The sequence below is a fragment of the Sardina pilchardus genome, chromosome 22 (assembly GCF_963854185.1).
Source record: "Sardina pilchardus chromosome 22, fSarPil1.1, whole genome shotgun sequence".
NCBI lineage: Eukaryota > Metazoa > Chordata > Actinopteri > Clupeiformes > Clupeidae > Sardina > Sardina pilchardus.
The window spans coordinates 28,863,772-28,890,631 of record NC_085015.1 but is presented as its reverse complement, the minus strand read 5'-3'; the positions used below and the strand labels follow the sequence as shown (position 1 = coordinate 28,890,631).

General features: G+C 39.8%; 1 protein-coding gene across 1 annotated transcript in view; it reads right to left on the bottom strand.

Moving 5' to 3' along the window:
• Nucleotides 1-26,860, bottom strand: part of ryr2a (ryanodine receptor 2a (cardiac)) — a 119,172-nt gene that overhangs the window by 8,311 nt on the left and 84,001 nt on the right. Inside the window, exons 73-97 of the mRNA XM_062525565.1 lie at nt 26,180-26,292; nt 25,913-26,009; nt 25,631-25,737; nt 25,501-25,552; nt 25,236-25,286; nt 24,294-24,393; nt 23,660-23,739; nt 22,795-22,871; nt 22,624-22,697; nt 19,374-19,454; nt 19,142-19,230; nt 18,926-19,054; nt 18,731-18,835; nt 18,540-18,621; nt 17,146-18,452; nt 14,510-14,577; nt 14,255-14,402; nt 13,546-13,632; nt 13,100-13,321; nt 12,713-12,843; nt 10,605-10,647; nt 10,068-10,201; nt 9,593-9,653; nt 9,333-9,479; nt 7,211-7,345 (exon numbers count right to left, since the gene is read on the bottom strand). Coding sequence (XP_062381549.1) covers nt 7,211-7,345; nt 9,333-9,479; nt 9,593-9,653; nt 10,068-10,201; nt 10,605-10,647; nt 12,713-12,843; nt 13,100-13,321; nt 13,546-13,632; nt 14,255-14,402; nt 14,510-14,577; nt 17,146-18,452; nt 18,540-18,621; nt 18,731-18,835; nt 18,926-19,054; nt 19,142-19,230; nt 19,374-19,454; nt 22,624-22,697; nt 22,795-22,871; nt 23,660-23,739; nt 24,294-24,393; nt 25,236-25,286; nt 25,501-25,552; nt 25,631-25,737; nt 25,913-26,009; nt 26,180-26,292 — 3,720 coding nt within the window. The remainder of the gene's footprint in view (nt 1-7,210; nt 7,346-9,332; nt 9,480-9,592; nt 9,654-10,067; nt 10,202-10,604; nt 10,648-12,712; nt 12,844-13,099; nt 13,322-13,545; nt 13,633-14,254; nt 14,403-14,509; nt 14,578-17,145; nt 18,453-18,539; nt 18,622-18,730; nt 18,836-18,925; nt 19,055-19,141; nt 19,231-19,373; nt 19,455-22,623; nt 22,698-22,794; nt 22,872-23,659; nt 23,740-24,293; nt 24,394-25,235; nt 25,287-25,500; nt 25,553-25,630; nt 25,738-25,912; nt 26,010-26,179; nt 26,293-26,860) is intronic.

Sequence of the window (26,860 nt, the reverse complement as noted above, 5' to 3'; positions counted from 1 at the left end):
TTTTCGCTCGTTTTATGCTTGCATATTTCTCTGCAGAGCTTCCCCTACAGCTTTAGCGTGTATATTTTACAAAACTCCTCAATCGGTCAGTCTGCCGTGCCTTTTCATGAGACTTTACATGACACCTCCTGGAGTAGAGCATGGGTGCATGCCCGAGGGCTCCTGAAGTTGCAAGCGTGGTTCTACCGCTACAGGCCATAGGGCGTCCGAAAAAAACATTGTTCGACCGGTAATGACTCATTTAATCATATATAACAGTATGGAATGAATTGATTAACTGAAAAATGTTTCTAAAATGGAAACGTTAAAATATTACTTTTCGCATTTTGGTTCTTCATAACATTTCCCATCTCAATCTACTGAATATCATTTGCTCGTATAATTCATGTCTGTTTGTTTATGACTCCTGTGCAGTAGTCGAGTTGAGGGGGGATGGCATCCCCCTTTGGAATTGATATGGTCAAAATCATCCCCCCTCTGAAACGGCCATCCCCCTCCCCATCCCCTGTAATTTTTCAATGAATGTGATAATATCACCACTATTTCATTTTCAACATTTAGCTTTTGCGCACATCGAGGCTAAAATACTGTGGACGAGGGGCATGCTCCTCCTATTGTCACGGCAATCAGCGACATAGAAGCATGCAGCCTTCTTTTACTGTCTATGCGCACGACAGGTGATTTCATTCAGCAGCATCATGGCCAAGTGACAAGCAAAGTTTGATCTAAGGGACGTCTATACCTGAAACGCCCAGTCTCCCTTGTTTGCTAAAGTGAAGGTAGGCTACCTAGCCCGCTAGCGAGAGCTAGGTGTTCACTCCAGCTGTTTCTGAACAAACTTGCCAATGCCATAATGTAATTGGAAAGGATAGGCTACCGTAGCGGCTCATGGCGAGCTAACGCAATGTTGTCCAACTTTTTAGGTCATCTTATTGAGAGTGATGTATGAACGCATCCTCACTCACACGAAAGAATGGTTTTGTAGTGTGCGGTTCTGCAAATAGACAATGTCACGAGGTGGCTGAAGAGACAAACGTCTGAGCATCTGTTCATCTTTAGAATGATTATTCCGCTGTGCAGGTAGCCTAGGCACAAAGAATACGCTTTTGTTTTGCATTTTTAAACGTAGATCGTAAGACTGAGACTGAGCTACAAAGTATCCCACCAACATTGTTGTGTGGCAATTAAAGTTTCTGTTCTAGGCTACTGTATGGTGGTAGAATTCCACCATTTGGTTTCATTTAACTTGGCTAGATTGGTAATTAGAGTGCATGAAAATGCACTCTACTGTCATCCGATATCTTCTTCTTATTTTTCTTCTAACGAATTTGTGCGTCTAATTCAGCCTCAACCGTTTAACGTAGAAACTTCATTCAAACTGTGTCGCGTAGATCTTACTTATGTGACTTCAGCTATGTATTTTTCAACTTTGTAACTTTTACACTTTTTGAACTATGAATTGAAAACTATTACAAATTTCTCCATAGACTTAACATTGCGCCGCCATGTTGGATACCAACAACCAGCTACATCACGGGCATGGTACGCTAGTCCTTGGCTAACTAGCATAGCTATGACTAGCATTAGCTGCGCAGCCTCATAGTGAGTGAGTCTGAGGCAAACCAAAGCCCATTTGACACAACAGGGTCGTTTATAAGGGTTAATTCCGAAAGACTGAAACCTGAGTTCTGAGCTATAACAGAGCCCCTTTAGGGAGAGCCGGTCCACTTCCTATTAACTCCATTGTACCGGATTGTTCCTGCAATCTGTTGAAATTCCGCTAGGGACGTTGCCGAGCAAGTGATAAATGAATTGTGGTCTATGGGGCTAAGCGGCTAGAACTCGTTTTTTTCACAGTTGACAACTTAATTTCTTAATGTACATTGTCGTAGTAGCTACCTGAGTATAGGTTTTCCACTGGAAATGAAATAAAAAGTCACTCATGTCCTTTCTGCTTTTCATAGGATGGGCCGTTTTCCCTGTAACATGCTAGCATTTAGCTCATGGATGCTCGCGACACTCGCAACCGATTACGACCGTCGTGAAGCTGAACCTTCTTTTAGGTCTATGGCCGTAAAGTGGTTCGCTTGTGTCATGTGACATGAACACTTTGAAAGGGTTTTTAGGAATAACAACACATGTTGAAAATTGTATTGGTCAGCTGATTGTCAAGTCAAGTTATCCTGCATCGCATGCATTAATGCAATTTTAGGAGAAAAAATTATATAACGACAAATGTGGTACTGGGGGGTTCAGCTCCATTGCTACCCATTCATTCATCACTTGCTCGCGATCGCCCTCTAGTTGCAGTACCATGCGGAAGTATTTCGCTAGTGGTCCTTCTCCCCTTATTAGACATTCTCTGGCTATAATTTAGCACACATAACCAATTCATTGCAGGATTCTGGGAGCCAATCAGATTGCAGGATTCCAACAGCCAATCAGATTGCAGGATTCCGGGAGCCAATCAAATCGCAGGATTCTGGGAGCCAATCAGATCGCTGGGTTCTGGGGGCCAATCAGATTGCAGGATTCTGGGGGCCAATCAGATTGCAGGGTTCTGGGAGCCAATCAGATTGCAGGGTTCTGGGAGCCAATCAGATTGCAGGATTCCAACAGCCAATCAGATTGCAGGATTTTGGGAGCCAATCAGATTGCAGGGTTCTGGGAGCCAATCAGATTGCAGGATTCCAACAGCCAATCAGATTGCGGGATTCCAACAGCCAATCAAATTGCAGGATTCTGGGAGCCAATCAGATTGCAGGATTCCAACAGCCAATCAGATTGCAGGATTCTGGGAGCCAATCAGATTGCAGGATTCTGGGAGCCAATCAAATCGCAGGATTCTGGGAGCCAATCAGATCGCTGGATTCTGGGAGCCAATCAGATTGCAGGATTCTGGGAGCCAATCAAATCGCAGGATTCTGGGAGCCAATCAGATTGCAGGGTTCTGGGAGCCAATCAGATTGCAGGGTTCTGGGAGCCAATCAGATTGCAGGATTCCAACAGCCAATCAAATTGCAGGATTCCAACAGCCAATCAAATTGCAGGATTCTGGGAGCCAATCAAATTGCAGGATTCCGGGAGCCAATCAGATTGCAGGATTCCAACAGCCAATCAGATTGCAGGACTCTGGGAGCCAATCAGATTGCAGGATTCTGGGAGCCAATCAGATTGCAGGATTCCAACAGCCAATCAGATTGCAGGACTCTGGGAGCCAATCAGATTGCAGGATTCTGGGAGCCAATCAGATTGCAGGATTCCAACAGCCAATCAGATTGCAGGACTCTGGGAGCCAATCAGATTGCAGGATTCTGGGGGCCAATCAGATTGCAGGGTTCTGGGAGCCAATCAGATTGCAGGATTCCAACAGCCAATCAGATTGCGGGATTCCAACAGCCAATCAAATCGCAGGATTCTGGGAGCCAATCAGATTGCAGGATTCTGGGAGCCAATCAGATTGCAGGGTTCTGGGAGCCAATCAGATTGCAGGATTCCAACAGCCAATCAGATTGCGGGATTCCAACAGCCAATCAAATTGCAGGATTCTGGGAGCCAATCAGATTGCAGGATTCCAACAGCCAATCAGATTGCAGGATTCTGGGAGCCAATCAGATTGCAGGATTCCAACAGCCAATCAGATTGCAGGATTCTGGGAGCCAATCAGATTGCAGGGTTCTGGGAGCCAATCAGATTGCAGGATTCCAACAGCCAATCAGATTGCGGGATTCCAACAGCCAATCAAATTGCAGGATTCTGGGAGCCAATCAGATTGCAGGATTCCAACAGCCAATCAGATTGCAGGATTCTGGGAGCCAATCATATTGCAGGATTCCAACAGCCAATCAGATTGCAGGATTCTGGGAGCCAATCAGATCGCTGGATTCTGGGAGCCAATCAGATTGCAGGGTTCTGGGAGCCAATCAGATTGCAGGGTTCTGGGAGCCAATCAGATTGCAGGATTCTGGGAGCCAATCAGATTGCAGGGTTCTGGGAGCCAATCAGATTGCAGGATTCCAACAGCCAATCAGATTGCGGGATTCCAACAGCCAATCAAATTGCAGGATTCTGGGAGCCAATCAGATTGCAGGATTCCAACAGCCAATCAGATTGCAGGATTCTGGGAGCCAATCAGATTGCAGGATTCCAACAGCCAATCAGATTGCAGGATTCTGGGAGCCAATCAAATCGCAGGATTCTGGGAGCCAATCAAATCGCAGGATTCTGGGAGCCAATCAGATTGCAGGATTCTGGGAGCCAATCAAATCGCAGGATTCTGGGAGCCAATCAGATTGCAGGGTTCTGGGAGCCAATCAGATTGCAGGGTTCTGGGAGCCAATCAGATTGCAGGGTTCTGGGAGCCAATCAGATTGCAGGATTCCAACAGCCAATCAAATTGCAGGATTCCAACAGCCAATCAAATTGCAGGATTCTGGGAGCCAATCAAATTGCAGGATTCCGGGAGCCAATCAGATTGCAGGATTCCAACAGCCAATCAGATTGCAGGACTCTGGGAGCCAATCAGATTGCAGGATTCCAACAGCCAATCAGATTGCGGGATTCCAACAGCCAATCAAATTGCAGGATTCTGGGAGCCAATCAGATTGCAGGATTCTGGGAGCCAATCAGATTGCAGGATTCCAACAGCCAATCAGATTGCAGGACTCTGGGAGCCAATCAGATTGCAGGATTCTGGGGGCCAATCAGATTGCAGGGTTCTGGGAGCCAATCAGATTGCAGGATTCCAACAGCCAATCAGATTGCGGGATTCCAACAGCCAATCAAATTGCAGGATTCTGGGAGCCAATCAGATTGCAGGATTCTGGGAGCCAATCAAATCGCAGGATTCTGGGAGCCAATCAGATTGCAGGATTCTGGGAGCCAATCAGATTGCAGGGTTCTGGGAGCCAATCAGATTGCAGGATTCCAACAGCCAATCAGATTGCGGGATTCCAACAGCCAATCAAATTGCAGGATTCTGGGAGCCAATCAGATTGCAGGATTCCGGGAGCCAATCAGATTGCAGGATTCCAACAGCCAATCAGATTGCAGGACTCTGGGAGCCAATCAGATTGCAGGATTCTGGGAGCCAATCAAATCGCAGGATTCTGGGAGCCAATCAGATTGCAGGGTTCTGGGAGCCAATCAGATTGCAGGATTCCAACAGCCAATCAGATTACGGGATTCCAACAGCCAATCAAATTGCAGGATTCTGGGAGCCAATCAGATTGCAGGATTCCAACAGCCAATCAGATTGCAGGATTCTGGGAGCCAATCAGATTGCAGGATTCCAACAGCCAATCAGATTGCAGGATTCTGGGAGCCAATCAGATTGCAGGGTTCTGGGAGCCAATCAGATTGCAGGATTCCAACAGCCAATCAGATTGCAGGATTCTGGGAGCCAATCAAATCGCAGGATTCTGGGAGCCAATCAGATCGCTGGATTCTGGGGGCCAATCAGATTGCAGGATTCTGGGAGCCAATCAGATTGCAGGGTTCTGGGAGCCAATCAGATTGCAGGATTCCAACAGCCAATCAGATTGCAGGATTCTGGGAGCCAATCAAATTGCAGGATTCCGGGAGCCAATCAAATTGTTGGATTCTGGGAGCCAATCAGATTGCAGGATTCCAACAGCCAATCAGATTGCAGGATTCTGGGAGCCAATCAAATCGCAGGATTCTGGGAGCCAATCAGATCGCTGGATTCTGGGGGCCAATCAGATTGCAGGATTCTGGGAGCCAATCAGATTGCAGGGTTCTGGGAGCCAATCAGATTGCAGGATTCCAACAGCCAATCAAATTGCAGCTTAACTCGCTCTCAGTTTCCCAATTTTGATGACAAGCTTCGCTGGAAGCTAATATTCGATGGTAGCTTCATTAGGTTGCTAACTAGCTAACTTTAATATCATCAGTTTAACATAACCAACGTACACATTACGTATTAAAACTATTCCCACGGACATTGTAGGAAATGTACATTAATGTGAGAATACATTTAGATGCAACTTATGTGTATGTGGTGTTATGCCATACGATTTAGCTTGCTAAACCGAGCTACTCAGTCCGGCCATTGTCAACAGTTCTACAATGGGTGTACTCGAGACAGTTCTGGCTATTTAACTGGAATTACCAAAATGAGGGAACTTAATGGTACTCTTAACCTCGGTGATACAGAGATAACTATCAGTCCAAACGTGGTTTAGCCGTTTATTGATCTTTGTTAAAATATTTAATCTTTTTAAAGATGTTTTCTGTACTCACACCGTCCACCTCCATTAGATTGCATGCAGTGGAAACGAATGTTTTCCCCCACAGGGATGTTTCAGCCATGGTAACCACGGTAACTGGGGGCGGGAACCACGAGTATGACGAGATGCCGTCTGTATGTATGCTAGAACTCTCTCTCCCTCTCTCTCTGTTTCCTGTGCGTCCTAAGCAGAAATGTTTGCATTTTCATGCACTCGTAATTCCCTGGAATTACTTTCTCTAGTTATAACAAGTTATCGTTGAATGCATTAAAATTGATGTCTGGTTCACTAATTCAGATCTGATAGATATGTGATAATGTTACTCTGAACTGGGATCAATTTTAGCAACTAGACGTAGACATTATCTATAATGTTAGTGACACATAAAATGTACATGAATTGGAAGAAATGTAGGATTTGCCAATGTCCAGCAGGTCACGCTATAAATGGACTAGAATACAGGATATTGCATCTTAAAAATGTAACATTTTCTGGGGGAGGACCCCCATACCCCCCGCAAGACTAATACCCAGATGTGCATTTTAAAATCCACCATCCCCCCTGCCATTTTTTAACAACTCGACTACTGCTCCTATGTGTGTGTGTGTGTGGCCTTATCAAAAGGCATAATCAAAAAAGCCATGTCTCTTTTCTCCACTGTCTTTGAGAACCACTGTCTGACACTATTCTTTGACTATTGTCCATCTATGCTTTTATTTGCTATTATTGTTTGCTCTTGTTTATGTAAAGCACATTGAATGACCTCTGTGTATGAAAAGTGCTATATAAATAAACTTGACATACTGATTTAATCTACATCATGAATACTGATTAAACCTGTTATATTAGCCTGTGAATTAACTTCTGAAACTCAAAGTAACTTATAAATGATCCCACTAATTTCATTTTCAATTATTTTTGTGTTACACTGCTTGGAGGTGAAATTCAGGGAAGAAACTCACTGTAAGCATGTCATCACACTTCATGTCTGGTGACTCGCCATCCTCACTCTTGTTGTAGAATTTGCGGAAAAAGTTGAAGGCCACCACAGTGTAAAGATAAACCACTACTGCAAGTAAGCCAACTGTGAGGACCAACTGATCACACATACACACACACACACACACACAAGAGAGAGAGAGAGAGAGAGAGAGAGAGAGAGTACAAATTCAGGATTTGTACAGCATACAAAAGAAGTCATACCCAAGTCCTTTAAACAAAAATGACATCATTTGGTGGAAGACCAGATGTGCATTTACAACTGAACAGCGCATAACATACTATAGCCCTTGGGGGCAATTGCGGTACATCAAAATAAATAGCTTTTTAAAGCCGTTATCTACTGTAAGCTAAAAGCACTAAACATCTATGCTACTATACTACGATGAAAAGGGTCCCTTCTTCAGGTTGCTGCTATCTTGTGAGGAGAAAGTCAGCACAAGGTTAACTGTCCTCGTTTTGTGTGCAGTGACACTAACTTTTGCTAATGGACCTGTATAGACTTTTTCCACACAACATGGTGGCGACTGGAAGAAGAGAAAGGTACTGTAATGCACCCCGACTTTTTTGCAGCATAGTAGATTAATTATTTAAAATATATGTCAGAATAACTTGTACAAAATTGTGTTTGTTACTGTGGCATTTATGCACACTTTGGCTTACATGAACATGATGAAGATGATTACAACAACTGCAACATGCACCTGTATCTGAAATGGGCAATGATGAAAGTGACAGCAAAGGCAAAAGTACTGGAACATTGGTGGAAACAAACTTTCACATTGAAGGTGGAAGAGATGGAAGAGTGGCACATGATATATTTGCGTACAAGTACAGTAAGTAAGAAGGAGCAAACATAGGATTTCTATTATTTCAGTGAGAGTAAGTCACAAAGCCCTTTGGCACTAAAAGCAGCAGATACAGTATGAATGGAAGAACTTAGAAGTAGTGAAGAGGACTCCCATCTTGTGTTTAATTCGCCTATCTGATATCTGTCTATTATTTAGCAATAGAAGTCAATTAGATTCAGCGTACCAATTTAAACAGCACACATATATTATGGACAGTGAGAGTGTACATTGCACTACCCGTGTATAAATTAAATTGACTGACTGATTTGGTGTTGTTTTAATGGTTAATTGGCTTTTCCAATAAGTGACCCCAAACTTTTGAACGATGGTGTACGAAAGTATTGAGTTACCTGCCTTGACTTACATTTGACTTCAGTCGCATCCCATAGGGTTTAATATGACGTCAGTCCACTCTTTTCAGCTATAACAGCTTCAACTCTTCTGGGAAGGTTTTCCACAAGGTTTAGGAGTGTGTTCCTGGGAATTTTCGACCATTCTTCCAGAAAGGCATTTGTGAGGTCATGCACTGATGTTGGATGAGGAGACGCTCTCAGTTTCCGTTCTAATTCATCCCAAAGGTGTTCTTTTGGGTTGAGGTCAGGACTTTGTGTAGGCCAGTCAAATTCATCCACACCAAACTCTGTCGTCAATGTCTTTATGGACCTTGCTTTGGGCATGCTAAACAGTTTGGGGATGGCCATTTCCTGTTTCAACATGACTGTGCACCATTGCACAAAGCAAGGCCCACAAAGACATGGATGACAGAGTTTGGTGTGGATTAACTTGACTGGCCTGCACAGTCCTGACCTAAACCCAATAGAACACCTTTGGGATGAATGAGTGTGGAAACTGAGAGCCAATCACCTTGTCCAACATCAGTGTGTGACCTGACAATTACACTTCTGGAAGAATGGTAAAAAATTCCCAGAAGAGTTGAAGCTGTTATAGCTGCAAAGGGTGGACCAACGTCATATTAAACCCTATGGTTTAAGAATGGGATGTCACTTAAGCTGATATGCAAGGCAAGTGACCCAATACTTTTAGCAATATACTGTAAAAAAATGATATTCAGTAGTGTCATGCACAAAGTTTGCTGTGATGGATCAGAGAGTGCCAGGCACATTGTTTTGTTTTAGCAATTATAACACAGCCTTGCACATTCACATTATGGCAAATGGACGCACCCATAGACATGTGCTTACTTGAAGGTTTCGCATATCACTCAGCTGTTTACCTGTTTTCCATTGTGGGTAACAGAGGACAAGATTGTCCTCAAGGTCTTGAAACCCATGGCTATGTCCAGGAGGTGAGCTGCAAAGAAGAAGTTATTGTAGTGTCCCAGAATGGACATTGTCATGTACCAGGCCAGATACAGGAAGGACTGCAAACAGAATTAAGCATGAAGAAAAATCAGCAGAAAGCAGGTACATTTGGACATTTAATAAGAGAAAGTGGAAGAAACAATGCAAAGTCTCAATAAAGGGGCACATTTACATTGTCTGTGAAGACAACTCCCAATTTCCATATCTGGTACTTCAAATCAATGGAATTGATTCTGTAAAAGAGCAAGGATAAGAAAATTCAGAAAAAGCTCTATACAAAGTAATCAGCCAAGTTATCCTATGCCTAAAATAAAGCAGCAACCATAAGAAATCAGGTCAATATTTTAACTGCAGAAATGGATCTGGTTAATGCATTTCAAAACTCACAAACAATATATAATAAGGACATAAAAAGAAGTACAAAGTAAATGCAATCACAAATATGGTGAAGAAGCATTTCATTTTGTTGCAAATTTGCAGACCTCTTTTATGGCTATTTGAAGTTGCCTTGTGATAGAAAACTAGTATGTGGTTTACCAATGTTTCTAATTGGTGTCTATGAGCAAGCACATAAAAACAGCAGAGACATATTTCTCAGCAAAATAAGTACTTGTAGGTGCTCTCCAAGTCTTGTGTACATCACTCACACAGCAGCTAATGAACTGTCCTTCTTGGGCTTCCTCTTCTCATGCGCATCACTGAAGTCCAGCGCAGCTTTGTCCATCCCCAGCAGCTCACTGATGCGGTCATGCCCATAGAACTCACCATACTTGTCCATCACCTTCAAAAAAAAGGGTCCAGCTTAAGGGTTAGGTGAACCTTTTTTAGCATCATTTGTTTAGATTACATGCATAAGTCTACTTTCATCCCCAATCCTAAAATAGGGTCCGCACACAAAGTAAGTTTTATGTAGTGGAAATATAATGAATGTGTCAGAGGGTATTGGGAGCACAGTGAGAGATATTGGGTGCGTAGTTCATACAGTATACAGCATACAGGCTGACTGAAGGTTTAACCACAGACTACTGAAGCCACAGACTCACTACAAAATAAATGCAATATATATATATTTAGACCTTGGTTCTTCATAGGAGTGCCTTGAGTAGCAGTGCCTCTAAGTATTGCAATATCATTATCTTAAAATTGTTGACAAAACAAAGGTTTGAATTTTAAGTACAACCCACCTTTCTTTTCACAAACTTATCCCAGTAATTATTAGGAAATGACCTACAAAAGAAATCTTTAGTTATTATCAGTAGCATAGAGTTATTATCAACTAGAGCATCACACCAGAAAAGTCTGTGTAATTACTCATGTTGCGCAATAAAGGCAATTTATTACATTACATTTACCATTATAATTTCCTGTATATTCAAAAAAAAAAAAAAAATCACAAATCACGTCACAAGGATACATGCAACTCTTCTGATAGTGCCCCTTTCCTAGCTCCCAGCAGCTTCTGAAATTCAATCAAAATCTCACTCTCACAAATAGGACTGCGACTGGATTGCCACCATTTTATTTAAATTCTATTTACAGTACGTCTCTTGTCCAATTCATTCATCTGGTAAGCAAGCGTCTGCAGTCTTTTCTTTCATGGCTCCCCCATGGTGGAACTACCTTCTTAGTGATGCTTTGACTAAACAGTTTAAAGGGCATGTGTCAAATTAATTTGTTTTGGCTGTACATTTAAAAATATAGCCATAGCTTTTGTAGCTATGTATAGTTACATTGCTGTCATCACAATTTTTTTGTAAGTCGCTTTGGCACTGCTAAATTACATTACATTACACCTATTCATTTAGCATGCTTTTAACCAAAGCAACTTACAGAATTAGGAATAACATACAGTGCAGAGGAGACTACTGCATCAGTCAATACTATCACTACAGGGTAAGAGTGCAGACATTATAAGTACTAGTCAACGTGTGGTAGTAGGACAATTTCTAGAAGAAGGAGGCAGAGGAGAGAAGAGGGGTAAGTGCACGGTAAATGCACGTCAGGTGCATTAGCTTGGTAGAAGTGCTAGGAGAGGAGGTATCTTTGGAAGAGTGGGTCTTCAAGAGCTTCTTGAAGATAGAGAGGGACAATCCTGCTCTGGTGTCACCATCAAGGGACTACAAATATAAAAATAGTCTGGATTTCTGTGTGTGTAGAAGTGGCAGTGCCAGACAACGATCCTAGGAGGAATGCAGTGGCTGAGGGGTAACCCTTTAGAAGCCTTTATGAGAGTATTTATGTAGGTGGGGGCAGACGCAGCCATCATTTAGTCACACCAACCAGTATTAGTGACTTGAATTTGATGTGGGCAGCTAGGGATAGCCAGTGGAGTTCATTGAGCAGCAGGGTAACTTGTGCCTAAGTAATTGAAACTGTAATGCACACATTGTTGCTCCCCTGCTGTCAGCATTTAGAATTGAGAAGGTAAACCAAACCAGTGGCTTAGGACTACCATCTAGTGGGCACGAGTGTAGGTGTCCTTTTGACATGGTGGCTGTTGAAATGAGTGTGCCAGGACCAGTTTTGGGACAAGTTTTGATTTCTACTAAACAAGTCAGTAGTAAGATGACAGTCTTCTTAAAAGCTACTTAGAATAGCGGAAAAATAGTTACGTAGAATAGTTGGAAAAATAGTTTATTTTACTCTCTATGGAGAAAAACAAGTGAGTCTGAAAACCGTTGGACCCGGAAAGATATTTATTATCCCATTATTACATCCTCACTTAATAACCAAATTGCATTGAGTCAGATATTTCCTACTATTATTTTTCTCCGCCAAAATGCAATGGATCTAGCCAGGGTGTTCCCATGCTGCCTTGCGCGCGATTTCATTCACGCTGCTAAGGCAGTCTGGAAACTACCGCCTTAATTTTTGCCTGAGATAGGGGACCAATCACAAAACAGGGGGGCAAGCAAGACGATGATGAGCTCTACACAGACGCATTTGATAGACATCCGTGGCGCCCAATGTACGGATCTGGGCATTTTTTCAAATACGAGAAAATGAACGTGTGGTTGCCAGACCACATCTCATTTGAGAAGTGGTAGGCGCTAACCAGGCTAATGGGATCAGAGTGGACAGTGGAATTTTGCAATGGAAAAGTGGAAATATTCGATGCTAGCAGTGCTATGCATTAGAGTTACTTCTGTGGGTTAATGGTTTTAAGCAATAAAGTTCTCCTTCGTGTTGTCACTTCAGTCTGAGTTACATGTTGTTAGACTTATACACAGTTCTAGCAAAGAGGATCTTTTCAAAAAAGTGGTTACATTTGCTGCTGGTATATCATACTCACTGAGTATTGATGACCAGCCTATCCCACTGGCCTTTGATGTCATCCTCTGAAGGCTGCTCAGTAATATACAGGCCATCAAACTCCAGCTTTCTAGCCACCTCTTTTTCACGCTTGAAGATTACCAAGGGAACCTGAAAATAGATTTTTTATGTCATAATGCACTTGACGCAATACCACAATACCACAAATACACTGATCTGGAAAAAAAAACTATACCTTTGGCAGAACTTATGAAGCATAATGTAGATGAAACTCATACCTGCATGTTGCCATAAATCATCAAACACTATTCTAAAACTAAACCGCCACTCTGTCCCTGTCCTTAATATTAGTTTAATAGACAATATTAATACACAATAATAACAGAAATATTGTTTAGACACCAACCTTCAGGCAGTAGTACCCTATGATGCAGCAGAAAGAGATGACTGTGTGCAGGATGGCAAGGATGCGCAGAGTAGGCTCCATGTAGCCACTACTTTCCTCAAGGACAAAATGCACAGTCATGGTGCGATCAGGGGTAGCACCCAGAGGATTCCAGTGCAGGCCTGCATCTACTGGGCTTCTAAACACCTCCTTCTCCTCAATCACAGCTGAAGATGTAGACACCTATGTATCAACAAGAATAGGCAAGAGCATTTCACGTCATGTTTGCTGAAATACATTTGAGATTTTAAGAAATTAAATACTACAGCGTCATCTAGTATCATCATTGCAGTACATTACAACAGGTCATTCTCAATATTTTGTATAATCATGATAATGTATACACAAATATTTCTGAAAAAAATCTACTATGAATCAGGTCAATATAACAGCAACTCAAGACGTACCTTATAGAAGAGAAGGATGAAGTTGATAGCAAAGGCCACAAACAATGCCAGCATCCTCATGTTGTAGAAGTTCCTGGCAAAGTAGTTCTACAAAGGGTCAAGACACATGCTGTTCAATTAGTCTGACCTGTCCCCATAACTAGCTTTAGTAGCAATGGGTTTTGTGATGCTGGGACTCATCTGGAACTGTTAACAGCTTAAGAAAATTGCTATCTGCACAACACAGGACAGTTAATAGGTCAAGTCAGATATCATTCCATCCGTGCTTCTGTATTCAGGTATGTTAAGGTATTTGGATAAGGTAAAACTAAACACCATTTTGTTGTACACAGGTGTTGCAAAGCATTCTTTATTGCTATCTGGCAGCTTGTGGTATGTATCTTATCTGTTTAGTGCATCTCAACAGATAACCACAGGGCATTACAGAAATCTAGTTATTTGCACAGCTTGGATTTGACCAGACATCACAATATTTGTAACCCCACGCTTAAATGGCCTACTTGGATAACAATTCTACATATTTTTTTAACAGTTTACCCTACCAGATTGGATAATAGAGTCTCAATTAGACAGTTACAATTCCATATGTTTATTATTCAATTAGCAAAGCAAAATCTTGTCTGTATTGCACCTTATTCATAAGTCACTTTGAATAAAATGATTTGCCACAATAATACATGTAAATATAATGCCATTAGTGTGGTCTTACAAGAAGCTTCCTCTGGTAGACAATGATTTTTTTGCAGAATGCAGATTCCTGCAGGTCTGGCTCATCGGATTTGGAGATGTGGATCTGTCTGACCCTCTGCTTTGGCTTGAGCTGTTCCTTATCTTCTACTTTCTCCACACGTTCTCCTCTGAAACAAATCATGTGAATGTCCCATGAACCAGAAAGAATGATCCAGAAAGACATTTTGAAATAGTCTGTTTAAATAGTCAGATTGACAGTATGATGAGAACATACTCTGCTTTCTCTGGCTCTGGCTTAATGTCTTCTGTTCCCCCTTTTTCCTCTTTTAATGATTCTTTAACCTAAAATGCACAATACACAAGACACCATCAAAAATGTACTGGCAAAATATTTGATGAAAAATAGTAAAGACATAAAATATTATAAAACAAGAGGAAAAACCCATCAAACCCATCACCACACATCTTCACTACTAACATAAAACAGTTCTTTAGATAACGCCTCAAAGAATATTCTTATAAGCTATCCCTCTGTGTCAGTTTATGACCACTGATTCACAGGTGAAATTCAAAACTTGCCAGCCAAGTTAATGCACCTCAGTTTTTGGGTTTCTTACTTTGAGTACTTAGTTAAAAACAACTTTTTGGCCTACATGCTTTCTGACATTGATGCCATCTTCATAACTGTAAATAAATCCTGACGTCATTTTTAGGTCCCTCACTCAGTTTTGAACCCATATACTGTTCCACTTAAACAGCATTGGACAACACTCCCCCATCATTAATTATACAGAAACGCTGGTCCATATTTACACCAACTCCTGTCTCAACTACTTTTACTCCATCTTCACTGGCATTACAAAAAAGGCATCCAGTAGTCAAACACACAGCTCACATTATTCTTTCTCAACTCTACCGATTACCCATCTCAATCTTGTTTTATCATTTTGTGACAGACTGGATGCACAAATATACATAAAGATGGCTCTGGAAAAAATTAAGAGACCACTGCACATTTTCTACATCCTACGGTTGCTGAGTGACATTTGAATGAGTTGACGGTCATATTCAAAATTAAGAGACCACTGCAAATTTGAGTTGTATCCTGTATATATAATTTCCAGAGCTACAGTACCCTCCAGAATTATTGGCACCCTTGGTAAAAGTTGACTAAAAATAGGTATAAAAAAAATCTTTAGGTGATTTATTGTACTCCCACAATGAAAACAATGTGGAAAAATATACCCTGCAAGGCAAGCAAATTTATTCTGAGAAAAAGGAAAATCTCATAAAGAAATAAATATTTTTAACAAAAACAGCTTGCTCACAATTATTGGCACCCCTGAAACATATTACGTACAACATTTAACAGGAGCATTTTCCTATGTAAATGCAACGTTTTAAAGTAAATCAGAGTGTCTGTGAACTTTCAGAAGTAGTTCATGACGTTCTTTTTCACTATGGTATGAAAATGAAGTCACTCAGAGGCTAAATCCTCTAGTCATTTTTCAACATTGGAGAGACAAGAGAATACACTAAATTGAAATACAAAGAAATTGTGTTGACATTTGTAAGTAAGAGAATGTCTATGGAAACTAGGTATTTTGTTGAAAATGCCTATATTTCAGTTAAAATGATGAATAAAAGGTTCTAATCATCTGGAAATGTGGCAAACATGCTTGGACAAAGACCCATGGCTATTTTGCTCCCACGCACAGTATGGAGGATGGTATGATAGGCAAAAAAATCCATAAGAACCACTGTTGAGAGTTACAGACAAAGCTATCATCTTGGGGTCACCAAATCCCCCCCAAAAATCTTCAAAAGTGACCTCACTGCTAATAGATTATTTATACTGCATGTCAGGTTAAAGCCAGTAGAGTCATTTAATGAACAATGTAAATGGCAGGAATTACTGAATGGTACCATGACATGTCTGGGAGTGTGGTCTATTGTCAGATGAAAATAAAATTATGCTCTTTTGCTAAAAACACTTAAGGTGTCTTTGGCATACATAGAAGAATGACTATACTAAAAAGAACCCCATGCCTAATCAGAATTATGGTGGAGGGGCTGTGCTATTGTGGGGCTGTTTTAATTCCCAATGCCTTGATTTAATGCCTTGGGAACCTAATTAAGGTGCATGGCATCATGAACACCAAGAAAAACCTGAACATTTTCAAAGGAAATCAAACAATCTCTGCCAAGGCCCTAAAAGTTGGTCATGATTGGATCATTCATCAGGTCAATGAACCAAAACAAATGCACAGATCAAAACAAATACGGTTTACTGAACACAAAATCAAGCTTCAGACATTGCCATAGCAGTCCCCTGATCTAAACTCCATAGAAAAACAGTGGGATGAGTCAACGAGAAGAATGCACAAGTGTGGACCTAGCAATCTGGACGATCTGGGGAGGTTTTGTAAAGATGAATGGTCTTAAATCCCTTACTTTGTATTCTCAATCTTTATGGGGTGTCAGAGAAGAATATTACATGCTGTTTTATTGACAAAGGGAGGTTTAAGAAGGTATTACAAGTAGGGGTGCCAATAATTGTGAGTGACGTGTTTTTATTAAAAACATTTATTTCTTTATGAGATTTTCCTTTTTCTCAGAATAAATTTGCTTCCCTTGCAGGGTGTATTTTTCCTCATTGTTTTCATTGTGGGAGTACAATAAATCACCTAAAGATTATTTTTTAGACCTATTTTTAGTCAACTTCTACCAAGGGTGCCAATAATTCTGGAGGGTACTGTATATATATATAATAAATAACAAATATAGGGCCTGTATACAGTATGTGTGAGATAACATCAGATTTCCATTTTCACTTTCAAAAATGCACAATATGAAACACAACGGTAACAAGAATATCTTGTGAAAGATGAATTAAGATTTCTCAAGTACCTGATGTCTTCTAGGCTCAGGGGAGGGACTAGGAGGAGGTATTGGGGCATTTAATAAGTCAGTCAGGCTGGCATTTGGATTGTGAGGCATTATCTTGTACTGTCCCCCTTCTCTTCGTAAATCTAAGCCAAAGATGTCTGAAAGAAGTTCTGTTTCATCTGTAGCAACAGTGAGGTCGGCTAAGTCCTCCTTTGTCAAGGGCCTCTCAATTGATTTATTTTCCCCACCTTCTTCAACCTCCCCACGCGCCTCCTCCTGTGTTGGGTCAGGCATGCTGGTTATGAGGTCAGACATTTTCATGGTCTTGGTACCTTCCAACAGATTACCCCCAAGGAAGGTGTTGTATATAATACGGAAGAACCCACGTGAGACGCTAAATGCAAAATGCAGAAGTCCAATCAGCACACTCCAGTAGAAGGCAGCAAGTGCCATTACCATGTCCTGCAATGTCATTTTCTTGGCCCTCTTCACCTGTTTCTTCAGGCTCTTCATGGAAAGCACTTTCATTAACACTATAACATTATAGCGGAGAGCTAGAAGGGCTGTCCTTACAGTGGTAACAGAGAAGAAGCCCATCTCAGGGCTCTCCTCCTCAGGCTTTTCTCCCCGCTCTGTGTCCTCCTTGCTGGCCAAGCGCTCACTAGCATCTGACATTTGTGCTGCAAGCTGCATCTCAAAAATGGTGTCTTCACAGAAATTGACAAAAAGCTCCATCTTTTCCTTCTCACCACCTTCGTTGACAACATCAAAGATAAACTGTCGTTTGGACTCTTTTACCTGTGGCTTCTCCCACTGTGTGCGGCTAGACTCACTAATTTCAAAGTAGACACGTTCAATACGCTTGGCACTACCCATGATCTCAATGCGGCCCAAGAAAGGCTGGAAGTAATTAAGGACACTCTCAGCCAACTCCAAGAAGGTCTGAAGGCGTGAATCATGCGGCATATGCTCAGAAAGGTTGGTTAGAAGTACAGCCACATTAAAACCAATGTCTTTGGCTGGTTCATGGAACCTTTCCACAAACTCCTCATAGTCAAGAGTCTCATTCTCATCTGTCTCTACACAGGAGAGCAGGAAGTCTGTTTCAGATTGTGTGTAGTGTTTGTGACTCTCCATTGCTTTATGGAAATCTCGCTTTGAGATAATCCCTTTCCCATCAGGGTCATATTCTTTGAAAGCATCTGAGGACGTTAGGTCTTTAAGCTTGAGGAACATGTCAAAAAACTTCAGTATCATCTCCACATTGTTGGAAGATTCCACCAGCATGTCCACCATCTGTTTACCAATGGTCCCATTCACAACATTACCTGCCAAAAAAGATTAGGATGACTAACACTGTTTAAAATATACACTGTAAAAAACATAAATTAATCATAAGTTAATCAAAATGCTACCTTCCAACATGGATAGCAACATCACAACCATGTCTTTTTGGAGATCCATTAACTCCTTCAGCAAATCAATTTGGCTAGAATCCTGCAAATCACAAAAGATTAATGAGCTGAATGAGTTTAGCTACATTCAAGTAATAGTGATGAGTAGATAGCTAGATTATGGAAAACAATTTGTTAGAATTGTGGCACACCTGAGACAGCTTCATCTGCATATGAGCAAACACATGCAGAAAGCCAACCACTGCATCCCATAAGCGACTATGGGCTAGACTCTGCTGATTTCCTGTACATGGGCCCTTTGAAAGAATTAAAATGTTTACTCTACATTCAATTTGAAAACATAAAACAGACATAACATAACTACATTTACAATTCACAATATTTACCTGTATATACTCAGTCAGCGTGTTGAAGACTTGCTTTGCTACATTGATAGCTTTGGAGAAATTGCGTTGCCCCTGTTCATCAATGACATCTTTCCCCGAATAATACCAATAGAAATCACTGATGGACTCCTGCAGACCAAACCAAACAGCAAGTGTTTACACCACTGACACAACTGGTAAATAATTTAAAAGAAATCCTTAATATCTTAAACTGGCCTGGACTCTGAGGAGGTAGTCAACTGTAGATATAATGATGTTAACAGTTGTGTTGTTTCCTGTCTGTGTTCTCAGATAATTCTGGAAATCTGGAACATAAAATCAAAACAAATGAATTGTACATAATTGCGTTGGGAAAGCACTACTTGCCACATTTTTGTAATAAAAAGTGTGGGGCAATTATGCTTCATAACTATGCTTACCATGATTAAACATCCCTCATGTGACCTACCTGAGTTATGTCCTTCACACAGAAGTTGCAGGAAGCGAAAGAGGTCACAGGTGAACTCATCATCTTGCATCACCTTCTCTCCTGTATAATGTTTGACAACAATTAACCATCAGTTTCACAACTTCTTTTTCAATTTACAATCACACACAAATGCACATGTCAATAAATATGCCTGAAAGCATTCCCTTATATTGACTGTCTTTCAGCTGTGGTTTCAGATTATCCTCCATCTCTAAGATTTTACAAAATGTGTTTCACAAAGATTTCCCCAGTGTTCATTTGAGTAAAATCAAATCCAGGACCTGACAGTCATAATCACAAAGTGATGTGTCAATATCCATCAGAAGACTTGGGGATTGAATGGGGATCCACTATATCCCAAAATATAATTAGCTTATTTTAGCTCAATTAAAATGTAAGAAGGGTACAAAATATTCTATTGTGCAAATTATTTCTACTGCATTTTTTTTCTGGAGCATTTTTTTTTTTTGTCTTCTACTTAAATCTTATCAAGTCTTACATTCATTGTCCTTACCCTTTCCTCTGATTTGGCTTTTAAACAACGCTAAGCCATGGAAAGCATTAAGAAATTGATAACTTGGATATGTAAATGTCATTACTCTTCAGAGAAACCATGTTTGTATTCATAAATACAATAATCTGTGAATGATCTTACTGAACAGAAATATGGAAACAATGGAAAACACAACGATTAGAAATAGAACACAATATTGATTTCCAGGGATGGGGGGGAAACAAATGAAAGAGCCACATATTGATATAAAACAATTCAGCACATCCAACCAAAGGAAGAGACAATAAAACACAGAACACACTGACTACATCACAAAACACAGAGTCAACAGCTGAACCTCTGGAGAGGTATAGAGAGGTTTGCTGATGTGCTATTGGCCAACCCCCTCACATTAGCGCAGCCATTTCCAAGCCACGACCAGAGTTTAAAAATGCAACAAGAGACTACAGAGAAAAGAGTACACCACAAGGCCTTCAAAAAGACAAAACAACGAGAAAACAACATTACACCCAGCCAACTGCAAAACACTTGAGGATGGGAGACTTCAACAGCTTCACTGTTCTTACATGTACATCTAGTGTGCCAGATACTGTGCAAATCCTGAGAGGGGAGAGCAAAAATAGGATGACTTATGTACAACTCTAATGTCATAGTCTAATGTATGCTACATAACAACTCCACAAGCTCGGCTTGATTATACAGACAAGGGTGGAATCAGCACAGACTATGCATCAGAAAGTAGCAAGATAAGTAAGGATTTGTTAAGGACTCAGGACCTGGACAGCGCTGACACAAAGGACAAGAGCTAAATCACAGCAAATGGCGTAAGTCATAATTACCACGCTCATGAGTGATGACTGAGGAGGGGGGGAAAGACATAACGTTAAAATCAAAGGAAAAAGGAAGGGGGAAAAAGAAAAGAAAAAAGTGAGAATTCAAAAAGATCAGAAATTGCTTCCATAATAATTTTCTTGATTCTTTTTTCTAAATTGTTCAGAAATTCCAAAATATTAAAAATCATCATCAATAGCTTTGACTACAATGCTGAAATGGGTGTAATGACAAAAAAGAGTGTGTTGTTAATACAAAATAGCAACAGAGGCAGGGCATAAAACTTTGCCCATTTGTCTGGTAATCTGTGCTCACTGTTGCTGCAACATCGTGGGACTAGAATAACACAAGATCATTTAGATCATGCTTCTCTCATTTGCCATATACACAGATTGTAGAACAAAACGGTTTATGTGTTGCTTGAATCCAGTGGAAATTTGCAATGTATTGAGTGTTCAATATGCTAGACCAACATAATCAAACAAACAACAGTACTAAGATAGCTCTAAGGTGAGCAAACATAGTTTGCCAACTGAGTCAGACAATGATAAATACATAAACTGGTTTACTCACAATCTGGTGTTGGTATACATTCAAAGTATTAAATTCAGGTCAGTTCTAATAGAGGCTGGGAGGTTATACTAATCCCACGAAAATACAGCATCCAAAAACAATGGCAACTTTCTCCATTTTAAGAAGCCTTTCTGAGACAAGCAGCTCATAAATATTTTTTTGTTGTTGTTTTGAAAAATGACCGCTAAATCTAAAATGGGTACTGTATATCAACAAAAGAAAGCAGGATGTTTGTGGGCATGCCAGGAAGCTGACTGTTAAAAACTCTTGACTAACAAAGATATTATGAATATAATTAAGGTAATTTCTTAAATATTTAAATTTGTAATGCTTAAAATTATGTGTTGTTCCTGTTTTAAATACATTACAAATTTACAAATCAGATTTGGTCCTTGCCAATTGAGTATAATTAGTTGACATTTAAGATATAAGATAACAAGCTTCATGGTGCACCAGCCTCTGGATATTGGCAAATTAAAAAAGCAATATTTCAATTCAAATGTAGTAAAAATTGTTGACAACCAAACAAAAAATGGAAACAAGGAAACTGCAGGGTTATGTTCTATGTAAGATTATATTTTTAGTTGCTTATGTGAAATAGTTTACTCTGACAGTGCAGAAATGTCTTTTTTGTCATTGAACCCTTGTCGATTTTTCTTGTACAGATAAATTTAAGTGAAACAACCAAGCAAACAAAAACAAACAGTGCAAAACCAAGATCTGTCATAGCAGGTTATGTGATCTGACCTCTGTCTGAAATGAGGACAAAAAAGGAAAATGACAGAAGTTTCAAATAATATAAAAAAGGACTAAATGCATCCAGTAGCAAGTGAAACATGAAATTTAAGTACATGTGTTATTGACCCAAAAATATTAATGAACGTGGACAACACAGAAATTAAAAAATAAATATTGATAAAAATAACAAATAAATCAGAAAAATTAAAAAGGTGTCAGAAAACAAATCTGTCAACATTGAATGTTTTTATGCACTTCAACATCAGCCCACTTCAGCTGGGTTTATCTATGTTAAAAAATGAACATAAATAAAAGAATAACCTTCTATGTAAATAATAACCTTAGGACATAAAAATAAACTTAATAATTAATGTGTTTTCATGTGCTTTACCTTGGTTCTCAGTGACGTATTCACTTGTCAATGATTCAAACAATGGTTACAGTGTTGTTAACATACCAATTCCCATACTAAAAAAGATATATGCTGTATAAGATTTTCATTTTCTTATTATTGCATCTATAAAAAATATAAAAATGGCCCTAAAACCTTTTCCTTGAGCCTAAAAAAAGTACCTGAGCCTTCTTCAGTCACCATACCCAAGCCTTCAGCTTTGTTTTGTCTCTCGAATGCATTGAGATCTAGAACACTGAGGAAGAAGGGGAGGATAAAAGGGTACAGAGGTAAATGTGCTGAGGACACTCTGTTCGTTTTCATTGAACTTTCATGACCTATAGGTGTCTTACCTGCAGGACTGCATGAGACCTGCCAGACTCTGAAAAAAGCCCACATCTTTCTTATCTTTCAGATAGTCCAGCATTTTCTAAAAAGGAGAGGCAAGCAGGTATTAAAAAGTGCAATCATGCCCTCCAACAAATACAGTAACAATTGTCTACTATGACTAATTTCCTATGTTATTTCTGTTGGATTCCCTGGTTGTTGCGTTGTGTTGTTTGCATTGTGATTCTTAGCAGCACTTAAAGAAAATATTTGCTCTCAGGGTCCGCCTGCAGTTGAGAAGTGCAATAATAGATGAACACGTTAACATAATAAATGTGTGTCTTTGTAACAAACTATAAACATAACTCTGATACAATAGGGAATGCACAGAGAGTAGCTTGTAGAAAAAGAGCTCCAAATTATGTGCCATCACAATGATTCTGGAAATGTAATTTAAGGTAAAACAACTCTTCAGGGCTGCTTTAAGAGGTGTTTCAATTTTAATAAAAATGTCCAATACAAGAATTAGAGCTACCACGGTGTAACATTTTCAATAAAGCAAGATCCACCAAAAATCAGATGCATTTCTCTAAATGTAGTGAGACAATAGTCCTCCCCTTAAATCCACTGAGGAGGCTCTCATGTATACAAACACATGCACACACACACACACACACGCACACACACATACACAATAAGAATAGATGCCTTTTTCATTTTGCAGCTTGGTCTCTCGCTTAAAACTTTAAATAGCCTATGAAACACAACAATGATGATTTTGACAAATGTGCTTTTGAGAAGTCATTATGTTTGTGTGTTTAACAAGGTAGAGTTCATTCATTTCATTGTATGCATAATATCATTGCAGATACATGACTTGAGATCAGCTACCTGTTGCACAGTGGAATTTCCTCCATTTAGTCCGGCAATCCCCAGCTTTAATGTGGATGCAACCATTGGTCCCATCTCCCCTGAAGAACAAATAAACCATGTATGGTCAAAATCAATTGTTCACAGTCAGGTTCTACACTTTACCTGTCTTTGGAAGAGCTGAATTGATAAAATATACATCATATGCATAAAATATGTCATTCATTAAATTATGTAATGGTAATAATCGTTTAAATATCACAGTGGGCAAAAAGGAGATAGCAAGATATATTATAGTTTCCTTCCACTGTTTGCTGGAAGCTTGTTCTTGTTCTATGAAGTAATTAAGTTTATCATGTGAGCGATAGGGCTAGGGGTGTAACAATTCTCACAACCCGATCCACTCTCTGATATTATACTTGCACTTAAAACTGATATTTGCATATGAAGGAGGAAACAAGCATGTCTCCAGTTGATGGTAACTTTGTAGACATGTACCCAAGTCTCTTTATTCAACAAAGCCAAGGTACAAGTGCTTTTCCATTCTACTGTATGTCTGCTTTTCCATATGAAAAAAGTGATCTATGGAGCAGTTCGAAAATACAATTTAACATCTATTAACTAATTAACGATGGACCCGTGCAGCCACTGATACCTTTACTCGCACTGATAGTTTGAAGGACCATCTCTGCAGCGCCTCGGTCATGTAATCGTGCCTGTTGGTAAAGTAGTTTCTGCTTTTCCATCTCCTTTTCCTGGTGGAGAGACGAACAGGTGGAAAATCAACATGGACCACCCATTTAGGTTGAAATCGGCCTTGATGTTGGGAAGGCATGCAACGATGTGAAATAAAAAATAATCAATAATGCATCAAATGCATGAGCACGAAAGCACAACTATTTTGAAAATGTAAGCACTAGCAAGTACAGATATTTGTGTTCAAATGTAAGGCAGTGAAAGTAAAAGTTGTCAGAAATGACAATTCAATTTCAATTTCAATTTCAATTTAATTTTTAATTTTACTTATAGAGCGCCAAAACATTACACATGTCCTATGGCGCTTTACAGAGTGTTAAACATTCAAAGAGAGCCCATGAGTAACGGGGGCAAGGAAAAACTAGAATTGGAGATACATATAGGAAGAAACCTCAGACAGATCCACGACTCAAGGGCCCAACCCATCTGCCTAGGGTCAGTTACAAGAGACACCTGATACACTACCTATGAAGTACAAATACCCAATACAATCTTTGCAAATACAGTAACTGTCACTAGTATGATGAATATGAAGGCTACTGTATGTTTCAAGGTTTTCTGGAAACTATCCCATGTTCAATAAATTCAGAGTAGCAGCAGCACAAATTGCTCCCAACAATATTTAAACCTATTTCTTGAACATAGCCCATCAAACACAATGAATCATCCCATCAATATCTGCTACAATTGGTCGATTTCTGAGAAACAAGGTCTAAATTGAAGTTTTGTGGTTGGAGCTGAGGTATGGTGCAGAAAACACTGCTTTCAAAAATATGTAAATTGCAATGCTTGGCCATGAGATGTTAGAAATACACTGGGAATGGTATATGATATCACCTACTTCAAAACTTTTCACTTCCTCACCATCTTCATCCTCTTCATCATGACAACTCTGACAGACAGGCATTACAAATAATTAACTCACTTACACAATAAAAGTAAAAAAAAAAAGGTAATTTGTAATCATGTACCTTAATGTACCTTAATATTAATATATTTCAATTCTGAAAGTCGATTTATGAGTGAAAATACCAGACAATACCATTTTGTATTTTGTATCACTTGTAATAAAGTGAACTAGCAAGTTGTAAATACTCAATGTATACCTTTGCCATGATATCTGCGTAGGCCATGTAGAGAGCGTCTTCCTCTAGTTTACTGAACAACAAAACACCCAGTGAGTAACAGGTAACAGCACATACAACCTGAGAATAGTTCTAAACAACATTCACTTACCATTTCTCGGTCAGTGCAGTTCTACTGAATAACTGGATAAGCTGGTGCAGGGGGTCTATGTGTTTGGTGGTTTCATCTTCCTCAGGGGGTTCCTCTCCTCCAGGTTTCTAATTTCAATTAAAATCACAGGTAATGGCACACATAGCACAGTTATATTTAGTTATATATTGGATAATACTCAGTATTCCACTACTACATGTATAGTAGTGGAAAATAATTGTATTTTTGCGATCAACATTATTTTGAAACTGCTGTTATATCATAATAGTACAAAATACATACGGCCAAGTCCTCAATAAGCTTGTCTTCAAAGTAGTGCTCCTCTGTTTCTATCCAGGATCTCAAGTAACCCTGCAGGAATAGATTGACTGCTCGGTGCCTGAGGAGAGCCAGATGGTATGACATTAAAAATGGAAGAAATTACAGACTTTTACTGATCAATAATGATTGATTATAGAATATGGAAATGCAGGACTAAATTGTCCCATATCGTGCCATCTAAAAAGTGATGCTGTCCTACTTTCAAAGAAAAAGTCCATGCAGCACTACCTGGGCAGGTTATAAAGGGGTGCCATCCTGAAACAGGCCACTACTGCTCTCTTCCTCTGCTTAGACAATAGCTTGTGCCACACTGCTTTCTTACTCCTCTGGGGATGTTCAACCTGTACGAAAATGAGCATACTGTACCTTTAGGGCATCTTCGGATATTTTCCATTGGACATTTTGGAAAGCAATTTCACACAATGTATCAATTAACCATTTATAACGGATGGTTATTATAAAGTGCTACCGATGTTTTTAAAAATAAATAAAATAAATAATGTTGAATATATGTAAAGCACTTTGTAACTATGTTTATAAAAGCGCTCTCTAAATAAAGATTATTATTATAATGTTCATGATTAGTCATTGTTTTGGTAAATAAAGGCTTTGATTCGAAAACCAAACTTTCAATTAAGACCACAGGTGACATATCTAGGATTTAGAATAGAAGAATAGAATAGAAAAGAATATATACTTTTTTGATCCCGTGAGGGAAATTCATTTCTCTGCATTTAACCCAATTTAACCAAATTAGTGAACACACACAGCACACAGTGAATACACAGTGAGGTGAATCACACATTAACCCGGAGCAGTGAGCTGCCTGCCCAACCAGCGGCGCTCGGGGAGCAGTGAGGGGTTATGTGCCTTGCTCAAGGGCACTTCAGCCGTGGACTGGTCGGGGAT